This window comes from Danio rerio, chromosome 2, assembly GCF_052040795.2.
Source record: "Danio rerio strain M-AB ecotype USA chromosome 2, GRCz13ab, whole genome shotgun sequence".
NCBI classification, from domain to species: domain Eukaryota; kingdom Metazoa; phylum Chordata; class Actinopteri; order Cypriniformes; family Danionidae; genus Danio; species Danio rerio.
In genome coordinates this window covers 17,152,080-17,163,335 of record NC_141022.1, presented here as the reverse complement: position 1 = coordinate 17,163,335, position 11,256 = coordinate 17,152,080, and the positions used below count along the sequence as shown (strand labels likewise).

At 47.8% G+C, this 11,256-nt stretch overlaps 1 protein-coding gene, 2 non-coding genes and 1 pseudogene across 4 annotated transcripts; all 4 read right to left on the bottom strand.

Moving 5' to 3' along the window:
- Positions 1 to 1,070: 1,070 nt before the first annotated feature.
- LOC141379392 (U2 spliceosomal RNA) lies at positions 1,071 to 1,261 on the bottom strand. Its single transcript, XR_015479282.1, has one exon. It is a non-coding gene; the product is annotated as a U2 spliceosomal RNA (small nuclear RNA).
- Positions 1,262 to 3,337: 2,076 nt separating this feature from the next.
- On the bottom strand, positions 3,338 to 9,572 carry LOC147846272 (uncharacterized). 2 transcript variants are annotated; one of them, XR_015478322.1, is made up of 2 exons: positions 9,522 to 9,572; positions 3,338 to 3,708 (listed from the first exon to the last, which is right to left on the bottom strand). XR_015478322.1 is itself a non-coding variant. In XM_087240605.1 (2 exons), the coding sequence occupies exon 2, from the start codon at positions 9,313 to 9,315 to the stop codon at positions 8,005 to 8,007; it is 1,311 nt and encodes a 436-aa protein (XP_087096731.1). In that variant the 5' UTR covers positions 9,316 to 9,418; positions 9,522 to 9,572; the 3' UTR covers positions 7,681 to 8,004. The 2 variants fall into 2 exon arrangements, 1 of the variants encoding a protein (XP_087096731.1); XM_087240605.1 differs by lacking the exon at positions 3,338 to 3,708 and adding an exon at positions 7,681 to 9,418.
- Positions 3,570 to 3,756, bottom strand: LOC141379428 (U2 spliceosomal RNA). The gene has a single exon (XR_015479299.1). It is a non-coding gene; the product is annotated as a U2 spliceosomal RNA (small nuclear RNA).
- Positions 9,387 to 9,572, bottom strand: LOC141379453 (U2 spliceosomal RNA; annotated as a pseudogene).
- Positions 9,573 to 11,256: the final 1,684 nt, after the last annotated feature.

Here is an 11,256-nt window from a genome sequence, read left to right as displayed (position 1 = left end):
CAATCAGTCACCCTTTCTGGGGCAGCTTCGGCTACTCAAGGGACCAGTGGGAAGGACTTCCAGGGCGATTCTTCCATGCCCACTTGAGCCACCATAATCAGCAGGAATCGGTCACTCTTTCTGGGGTGTGTTTTAGCTCTCAAAAGCGCCCTGGAAGGACTTCCATGGCCACAATTAGCGGGAAACCATCACCTTTTTTAGGGTCAGACCCAGCTCTTAAGGGACCCTTCCATGGGAAGGACTTCCAGAGCCTTTCTTCCAATCCAGCTTGGCCGGAAATCAGTCACCCTTTCCCGGGGATACGCTTAAGCTCCTAAGGGCCCCCCTTTCCGGAGCGTTTTTCCTTGCCCGCACTGGCCTTGACTCTGGCTGGGTAATCTTCACCCTCTCTGGGGGCAAGCACCTGCCCTGTGGGGGACCCTGGAGGAACACCTGTTCTCCAGCAGTGCCCGGGTAGCCCAAACTTAAGCCCGGGAACATTGACTTGGTTAACCGCAGGTGCCAGCCTTGCGTGCCGCTGGTGCCCCAAAGGGGCATGTACCTCTAGGCGCGGGACGTCCCCACACGTAGGCTGGGAGTTGGGGCCCCGGCCCGGCGCTTTGGACCCTGGGTGAATGCGACAGGAGCGGGGGTTTCATGCTTTGCCATTTTTCAAATCCTCTGCACAGCTCTCTGGACCCACCATCCCCCAGGTCAGACTTAGGTCCTGATTGGGAATTATCCTCTCCACAGCTCTCTGGACCCACCATCCCCCAAGTCAGACTTGGGTCCTGATTGGGAATTATCCTCTCCACAGCTCTCTGGACCCACCATCCCCCAGGTCAGACTTAGGTCCTGATTGGGAATTTTGGATGGATTTTTTTTATTTATTTTTTTTTCCTCCCTGAGTTGCAATATGTGCATCGTGGCTCATGGACTAGAATAAGAGGATCCTGCCAAGAGGGTTGTTCATGCTCACTGTCTAAACGAGCGCATAAGACAGATACCTAATCGCAAAGAAGCGCAAGTCCCTACATTCAATCTAACGTTATGTTAAATTTCATGCAATCTAGTTCTGCTGTTCACCGCTTAATGAGTGCACCGTTCCCGGAGGTACTGCAATACCAGGTCGATGCGTGGAGTGGGTGGAGCAAGCCCCTAACCCATCTCCCAGCTGCAAAAATCAATTTAATATATAGTGCCCGGGTAGGGCACGTATCAGATATTAAACTGATAAGAACAGATACTACACTTGATCTTAGCCAAAAGGCCGAGAAGCGATACCCACAAACTGTCAGCAGTAGGAGCCGCAATCTACGCCACAAATAATACAATGTCGGCAAGCATAACAGGTACTAATTTTTAACCCTTAAACCTCCAGCACATTTGCTGACAGACAGACAGACATAACATTTTAGGCTTAACTAAGAGCCGTTGGTGACCAAAAACAAACTCCAAGCTTGAATACGGCAAAGAGACGTGACTATGGGCCGCTGGTGCCCAATGAGGGTACTTGAAAAGCCCCTGTTTGAGAGACTTTTCCGACCAAGTCAGTGTAGTTGCCATCCCCCCTTCAGAAGTCCAGACCAGGATTTTGTCTGGGCCGGCCTCGGAGATCAACCTGTCTTCCTTTACCTGCTTGAGCCTTGGGAAAAGACTTCCATGCCCGTATGAGCCACCACAGTCAGCGGGAATCAGTGACTCTTTTTTGGGGCAGCTCCAGCTCTAAAGGAACCCCTGGAAAGGACTTGCATGGCATTTCTTCCATGCCCGCGTGAGCCACCACATCAGTCACTCCTTCTGGGGCAGCTTGAGCTCTTGAAGGAGCCCAAGAAAAGACCTCCAGGGCATTTCTTCCAATCCCAAACGAGCTGCCCCAACTAGCAGGAATCAGTCACTCTTTCTGGGGCAGCCTCAGCTACTTAAGGGACCCCTGGGAAGGACCTCCAGGGTGATTCTTCCATGCCCACTTGAGCCACCACAGTCAGCGGGGAAGGAGTCACTCTTTCTGGGGCAGCTTCAGCTCTAAAGGGACCCCTGGGTAAGACTTGCGGAGGGTTTCTTGAATGCCAAAACGAGCTGCCAGCAACTGGCAGGAATCAGTCACTCTTTCTGGGGCAGCTTGAGCTCTTGAAGGGCCCCAAGAACAAGACCTCCAGGGCGTTTCTTCCATGCCCAATTGAGCTGCCACAATAAGCGGGAGTCAGTCACCCTGTCTGGGGCAGCTTCAGCTCCAAAGGGACCCCTGGGTAAGACTTATGGAGGGTTTCTTGAATGCCAAAACAAGCTGCCAGCAACTGCCACAATAGGCGGGAATCAGTCACTCTTTCTGGGGCAGCTAGACCTCTTGAAGGACCCCAAGAACAAGACCTCCAGGGCGTTTCTTCCAAGCCCAAACGAGCTGCCACAATAGGCGGGAATCAGTCACTCTTTCTGGGGCAGCTAGACCTCTGGAAGGGCCCCAAGAACAGACCTCCAGGGCGTTTCTTCCAAGCCCAAACGAGATGCCTCCACAAGCGGCAATCAGTCACCCTTTCTGGGGCAGCTTCGGCTACTCAAGGGACCAGTGGGAAGGACTTCCAGGGCGATTCTTCCATGCCCACTTGAGCCACCATAATCAGCAGGAATCGGTCACTCTTTCTGGGGTGTGTTTTAGCTCTCAAAAGCGCCCTGGAAGGACTTCCATGGCCACAATTAGCGGGAAACCATCACCTTTTTTAGGGTCAGACCCAGCTCTTAAGGGACCCTTCCATGGGAAGGACTTCCAGAGCCTTTCTTCCAATCCAGCTTGGCCGGAAATCAGTCACCCTTTCCCGGGGATACGCTTAAGCTCCTAAGGGCCCCCCTTTCCGGAGCGTTTTTCCTTGCCCGCACTGGCCTTGACTCTGGCTGGGTAATCTTCACCCTCTCTGGGGGCAAGCACCTGCCCTGTGGGGGACCCTGGAGGAACACCTGTTCTCCAGCAGTGCCCGGGTAGCCCAAACTTAAGCCCGGGAACATTGACTTGGTTAACCGCAGGTGCCAGCCTTGCGTGCCGCTGGTGCCCCAAAGGGGCATGTACCTCTAGGCGCGGGACGTCCCCACACGTAGGCTGGGAGTTGGGGCCCCGGCCCGGCGCTTTGGACCCTGGGTGAATGCGACAGGAGCGGGGGTTTCATGCTTTGCCATTTTTCAAATCCTCTGCACAGCTCTCTGGACCCACCATCCCCCAGGTCAGACTTAGGTCCTGATTGGGAATTATCCTCTCCACAGCTCTCTGGACCCACCATCCCCCAAGTCAGACTTGGGTCCTGATTGGGAATTATCCTCTCCACAGCTCTCTGGACCCACCATCCCCCAGGTCAGACTTAGGTCCTGATTGGGAATTTTGGATGGATTTTTTTTATTTATTTTTTTTTCCTCCCTGAGTTGCAATATGTGCATCGTGGCTCATGGACTAGAATAAGAGGATCCTGCCAAGAGGGTTGTTCATGCTCACTGTCTAAACGAGCGCATAAGACAGATACCTAATCGCAAAGAAGCGCAAGTCCCTACATTCAATCTAACGTTATGTTAAATTTCATGCAATCTAGTTCTGCTGTTCACCGCTTAATGAGTGCACCGTTCCCGGAGGTACTGCAATACCAGGTCGATGCGTGGAGTGGGTGGAGCAAGCCCCTAACCCATCTCCCAGCTGCAAAAATCAATTTAATATATAGTGCCCGGGTAGGGCACGTATCAGATATTAAACTGATAAGAACAGATTTTTTCTTTCGAAAAAAATTTATTGACAGCGTTTCCCATTTGTTTCTTACATCACAATCATATTTAAAAACATATCTCTTCCCTTAGTTTCATTTGAGTACTTAACAGTAAATAAATAAAAAATGAATAAATATATACATAAATAAATAAATAAATAAATAAATAAATAAATAAATAAATACTTGCAAAAGTACTTTAAATGAACATAAAATGTCAAGTGTATAGAGGACATGTTTTTTTTTTTTTAAAAAAAAAGGCAAACAAATGAAAGACTAAAAAACAAGCTGTTCAATAAAAATTAAAACGGGTCTAAAAAAGAATCACGGTCTAGTCACCATTTTAACAACGCAGGACTTAGTAAAAATGAGTTGAAACATAAAACACACATTTTAAAATATTTCAATACACATTAAAAGACATATGGCACTTAACAAAAACACTTTAAAATCAGGGTTTGTGGAGGAAATAAAAGTGTATGTTGTGCGAAAGTCTTTTGTGTGTGCGTGTGTTATGTAAAAAAAAGTCCTTGGCGTAGATGTTGATAAAAAAAGTGATAAAAACCAGTCCGTTAAGAAATGCATGAAAAGCAATAGTAACAATAAGAAGATAAAATCATTTCTTTGTCCAGGATCGAGGGTGAGTCATACCAAAAAAAAGTCCATTCACACCAACTCTCCAGGACGGTCACAGCCCCTGTGTTTCAAGGGCATAGCGGAGATCCCCCTCCTCTGGCCTGCTGGCCCGCTGTTCCCGTAGCCAGAGTGGTGAGGGTGCATCTACGGGCGGCCAGGTACGGTGGCGGCCGGGACCTCCTCCGTGCGACCCCGGCCCCCTTGGCCTCTTGTCAAGGTCCGGTACCCCTGTAGCGTGGTTGTTATCAGTCCCTTTGTCCCTTGCAGGGGTACCGTGACCTGCTTCCCCACCAGCAGGTTTCTTGTGACCCAGATGGCATCCTTGATGGCGGTCAGGGTGAGCCAGAGCGATGTAAAGTCCTGTTTTGTCATGTCTTTCACGCCCTGGCCCACCCCATGGATGATAAGGTGGTAGTCCATCTGGGCCCTCCCCGCCGGCAGGTACTGATGATACAGGGGGCCGGTCCTGGCCCACAGGTCCCGCGCAGCGCCGCACTCCCAGAGCAGGTGCCGCACGGTCTCTGGGCATCCACACCCAGGCCGTGGGCAGACGGGGTTTCTGGCCATGCCTCTGGAGTGCATGACCGCCCTGACCGGGAGGATCTCATGTGCCACCATCCACAACAGGTCCTTGTGTCCGTTCTGGAGAGCTGGGTGGGCCGCGTTCCTCCACACTTGTTGGGCCTCACATAATGTGAGGCCCGGGACCCGACTCACCGTCTCTCGATCCTGCACAAGAGAAATGAGAGCCTTGTGGTTAGTTAAAATGGTGACATCGTTAGTCTCTAAAACATACTTCTTTAAAAATTTCTTTATAAAATCATACTCCCTAGGTAAATTAAAAGACACTGGGTACTTAAGGTCCACTGCTAAAACTTTCAGGGTTCTCAGGTAGGACCCCATCCAGAAGCGAGTCATGGCAGCCGTCTTGTTTTCTCTGGATGGGGTCAACGCGTAACTAAAATGCAGGGCGGTGAAGCGGCTGCCTAAAAACAGGTGGGGATCCGGGAGGCCTTTTCCACCATGTTCGGGCTTTTTCTTTAACTCTGTTCTTCTTAGGCGCTCCCACTTGGATCCCCACAGGAAATAAAACACCGCCCTTTCCAACTTCCTGATAAAACGTCTTGGTGGACTAAAAACAGAAGAAACAAGTAAAATGAGTGGTAAAATTACGGATTTAAAAATCAAAATTTTACCCTCCATTGTTAATTTTCGTAACCCCCAGAATCCCAACTTTTGGTTTACCTTTGTTAAAATGTCGTTCCAATTTTGCCCTCCCCCACCCTCTTTGTCAAATTTTACCCCTAAAATTTTAAAATCATTTTCCTTAAAAGTCAGCTCTAGTCCCTCTGTGACGACGTTACCCCACGGCCCGAAGAGCTGGGCCTCGGACTTTTTTCGGTTTAATCTGGCTCCCGAGGCCCGACCGTAGAAATCGGTCAAATCCATAGCTCTTCGGGCCGAGGTGAGGTCTGTCGTTAAAAGGGTAACGTCGTCCATATATAAAACACAAGATGCTGTCAAACCCCCCGGAATTTTAAAACCTGTAATCCATTTATCCCTTCTCAAGAGCTGTGCCAGTGGTTCAATACAAACCACATACAGGAGTGGGGATAACGGACACCCTTGACGGACGCCACTGCAGATATTTACTGCTTTTGTTAAATGCCCATTTACAATGATTTTGCTGACAAGGTCGTTGTACAGCAGTCCCACCCATGCTAAAAATCTTCCCGGGAACCCCATTTTTTCCAGTACTTGTAACAAGTACTGGTGCGAGACTCTGTCAAATGCTTTTTCAAAATCTAAATTTACCACGGCTAGACGAATGTTTCTGTCTCTCGCGTAACAGATGGCATCTCGGATCAGCAATAGGCTGTCCGTGATCTTCCTCCCGGGCACAGCACAGGCTTGATCCGGGTGGATTACATCCTCTAAAACTGTCGACATCCTTGTCGCTAAAATCTTTGTAAAAAATTTATAATCAGTGTTTAAAAGAGTAATTGGTCGCCAATTTTTTAAAATTGTCTTGTCATCTTTTTTAAAAAGCAGAGAAACTATTCCTAATCTAAAATCCGCAGGTAGTTTGTTAAAATTTTCAAATTCATTAAAAACAGTCAGTAAAACCCCAGCTAAAATGTCCCAGAAACATTGATAAAACTCCAGGGGAAGACCGTCCATTCCTGGAGACTTCCCCTTTTTAAAACTTTTAAGAGCTTTATCTAAATCTTCTTTCTTAAAATCTTGGGTTAAAACTGAATGTTTTTCTTTTTGTACTTTTTTGTCTAAAAAATTTAAAACCTCATTTGAAGCGTCCTCGTGTACTATTTTTTTCCCATATAAGTTTTCGTAAAACTTTTCGACTTCTTTTAAAACCCCCTCTGTGGTATTTAAAATAGTCCCCTCGTCGTTTTTTATCTTTGATATCCCCCCTCCCTTTGTGATTATTTTTTTAAAAAAATATCTTGTACACTTTTCATTTTCTTCAATTTTTTTCTCTTTTGCTCTTAAAATCACTCCCCTGCTATTTTCCTCTGCTAAAACCAACATCTCTTTTTTAACTTCTTTAATTTCGTTGTTAAAATCAAAGCCCATGTTTAAAAGGTTAAAATATCTTTGTAAACGTTTTTGCAGCCCCAACATGCGTTTTTTCCTTTTGTTTTTTCTCTGTTTTCCTATTTTTTTAAAATATGTTTTTGTCCTCCCTTTAACCATTTCCCACCACTGTGCTCGTGTATCATAAAAGTCCTGGAGGGTCTGCCATTGGCTGAACTGCTCCCTATATCCTTTAACCACTTCCTCCTCTTCCAACAGGGAGCAGTTCAGCTTCCACAGCCCTCCGCCTATCGTCACACCAGGGGGAAGTGAAAGAGTGCAGGATAGTATTGTGTGATCAGAAAAAAAGGTGGGGGTCAATGTAGCATCCACGGGCGGGAAATCTCTTGTAAAAATATAGTCTATTCGAGAGGCACTGGTGCTGTCACTACTGAACCAAGTGAAGCCTTCCTCTCTTGGATGCACTTGTCTAAAACAGTCAACTAATTTAAAATCTTTAACTAAATTGTTTAAAAGAGTTGATGTTTTGTCCAATTTAAAATCTGCCTTTTTCCTGTCTTTCTGTGTTAGAATACAATTAAAATCCCCTGCCACCACTAGGGGAGGTTTACCAAGCATGTGGGGCTGCAAGTCTTCTAAAAGTTCATATCTCTCGTTTTTATCAGTGTGTCCGTATATATTTAAAACATTAAAATCTCTTCCTAAAAAAGTCAGTGTTACTAAAAAGGCCCGCCCATCTCTCACCACAGTGGTACCCTTCACCAGAATGTTGGGATTGTTTATTAAAATTGCGACCCCATCATTTTTGTTTTGGTTCGATCCGCTCCATAGGGAGGGACCTGGGGTCCACACGTCTTCCCACTTTCTGTAATTAGAGATAAAAGGTAAGGCACATTCTTGTAATAAAAACACGTCAGACTTTAAGAGTTTTAAAAAAGATAAAACGCTTTGTGCTCGAATGGGGCTCCTCACACTTCTCACATTAATAGTGGAAATAGTAAGGGCCATGAGCAGATGAAAAGGGGATATGAACATTTAAAAGAGTTACAGTTAGTTTACAAAGATATCAATGGTTTTAAAAACAAGATAAAAATCAGGTTATGTCTTGTTGCATCTGCTCTTCACCTATCCCAACAGGTGTTGGGTCAGGGGAGGAGATGCTAACCACTTCAGAAGCCACAGAGAAGACCTCTTGTGGCTCCTTCGGTGATGATGATCTTAGCTTTACATGCAGAAATGAAACTCCATTAGGAGAACCTAAGGGCCATGAACGGTCTAGATCTTCCGATTTGGAACTATCTAGCCGCTCTGAAGCCCTTAGTCTTTTCTCCTCCATTTCTAGAGGAGATCTCGCAGCCCGTTTCTGCATCTGAGCATAAGGAAGTGAACACTGAGTTTCACTTTGACTAGCGTCAACACTTGCCTCAGAGACGGTGAGGAGAGAGGAAGCCGTTTCCTCCTCCTCATTGGCTGTTACATTTTGTGTCACACTTTGTTGGGGAGGGGCTTCCTCCCTCTGTTCAAATAAAATGGGTGACTCCGCCCCTATGGCCGCCCCATTTCCTTCTTCCTGGCCGGTTCCTGTGGCTGGCAGGGAATTTCCCGCCAAAACCACAGGGACCGCCTCCTCCCTTTGTTCAACCATGCTTGCTTGTGGGGCGGCCATTTTGTTGTTTTTCAGCTTGTTGGCAAAGCTTTTTGGGCAATCTCTGAAGAGATGGTTTTCTTCTCCACACAGATTGCACCGCCTGCCATTGGTGCACTGCTCAAAACTGTGACCAACTTCTCTGCACTTCCCACAGATTAACTCCTGGCATGCTTCAGCGAGATGCCCATTCTTCCCACACTTTCTGCACAATTTGGGCATCCCCTGATAATGAATGTAGCCCCTGTTCTCTCCAAGCACAATCATTGAGGGCAGATGTCTCAGGCCCTGGTAGCCCCCGGCATCTTCCCATTGTTTAATGGGAATTCGCCAGGAGCAATTCCAGATGCCATCCTCATCTAGCACCTTGACTGGCTGGCCTCGAACAGTGCAATATCTGCCCAGCCACACACAAATGTCATCTCCAGTAACTGTTTCATTAAACATTCTGACAATCACAGTTTTAAGTGTGTTGTCAGAAAGTTTTTCCACAGTAAACATGGAAAACTGGATCTTAACCGCATCAAACCTTTGCCAGAAGTCATTTAATAGGGAAGCAGCTCTAAAACTAACATCAAATCCTTTTCCTAGAGGCAGAGTCACTATACAATTCAGGTCTTCAGGTCTAAAATTTAAGGTTTTTTGTATCAGCTTCCTGGAGAAGTCCAGTCTGGACATCTCCAGGAGCTTACCATTTTTTTCTTTTAATAAAAAGCGTACGCTGTGGTGCCTCCTCACGCCGGCACGAGCAGCCGACATGGTGGAGGCACCAACAGCTTAAAACACACTAAAACACTAAAACCACAATAAATAGCCAATAAATACTTAAAACGTCTTACCTTAAAAAGTGCAATTCCTTTACCTCTCAAGGGTTGAGAGCTCACAACACAGAGGTAATTGTGAGCCAGGAAACCTCCAAGAGGCGATCGCTGTCACTGCCCGCGAGGTAAGCCCAAGTATAATACTGATAAGAACAGATACTACACTTGATCTTAGCCAAAAGGCCGAGAAGCGATACCCACAAACTGTCAGCAGTAGGAGCCGCAATCTACGCCACAAATAATACAATGTCGGCAAGCATAACAGGTACTAATTTTTAACCCTTAAACCTCCAGCACATTTGCTGACAGACAGACAGACATAACATTTTAGGCTTAACTAAGAGCCGTTGGTGACCAAAAACAAACTCCAAGCTTGAATACGGCAAAGAGACGTGACTATGGGCCGCTGGTGCCCAATGAGGGTACTTGAAAAGCCCCTGTTTGAGAGACTTTTCCGACCAAGTCAGTGTAGTTGCCATCCCCCCTTCAGAAGTCCAGACCAGGATTTTGTCTGGGCCGGCCTCGGAGATCAACCTGTCTTCCTTTACCTGCTTGAGCCTTGGGAAAAGACTTCCATGCCCGTATGAGCCACCACAGTCAGCGGGAATCAGTGACTCTTTTTTGGGGCAGCTCCAGCTCTAAAGGAACCCCTGGAAAGGACTTGCATGGCATTTCTTCCATGCCCGCGTGAGCCACCACATCAGTCACTCCTTCTGGGGCAGCTTGAGCTCTTGAAGGAGCCCAAGAAAAGACCTCCAGGGCATTTCTTCCAATCCCAAACGAGCTGCCCCAACTAGCAGGAATCAGTCACTCTTTCTGGGGCAGCCTCAGCTACTTAAGGGACCCCTGGGAAGGACCTCCAGGGTGATTCTTCCATGCCCACTTGAGCCACCACAGTCAGCGGGGAAGGAGTCACTCTTTCTGGGGCAGCTTCAGCTCTAAAGGGACCCCTGGGTAAGACTTGCGGAGGGTTTCTTGAATGCCAAAACGAGCTGCCAGCAACTGGCAGGAATCAGTCACTCTTTCTGGGGCAGCTTGAGCTCTTGAAGGACCCCAAGAAAAGACCTCCAGGGCATTTCTTCCATGCCCAAAGGAGCTGCCCCAACTAGCAGGAATCAGTCACTCTTTGTGGGGTAGCTTCAGCTACTTAAGGGACCATTGGGAAGGACCTCCAGGGTGATTCTTTCATGCCCACTTGAGCCACCACAATCAGCGGGAATCAGTCACTCTTTTTGGGGCAGCTTCAGCTCTAAAGGGAACCCTGGGAAAGACCTCCAGAGAGTTTCTTGCGTGCCCGAACGAGCTGCCAGCAATTGGCAGGAACCAGCCACTCTTTCCGGGGGCAGCTTCAGCTCTGAAGGGAACCCTGGAAAAAGACTTCCAGGGGGCTTCTTGAACGCCCACGCGAGCTGCCAGCTCCTGGCAGGGATCAGTCACTCTTTCTGGGACAGCTTGAGCTCGTGAAGTAGCCCAAGAAAAGACCTCCAGGGTGTTTCTTCCATGCCCACTTGAGCCACCACAGTCGGCGGGGAATCAGTCACTCTTTCCGGGGGCGGCTTCAGCTCAAAATGGACCCCTGGGAAAGACTTCCAGAGGGTTTCTTGAATGCCCTAACGAGCTGCCAGCAACTGGCAGGAATATGTCACTCTTTCCGGGGCAGCTTGATCTCTTGAAGGAGCCCAAGAGAATACCTCCAGGGCATTTCTTCCATGCCCAAACGAGCTGCCAGCAATTGGCAGGAATCAGTCACTCTTTCCGGGGCAGCTTGAGCTCTTGAAGGACCCCAAGAAAAGACCTCCAGGGCATTTCTTCCATGCCCAAAGGAGCTGCCCCAACTGGCAGGAATCAGTCACTCTTTCTGGGGCAGCCTCAGCTACTT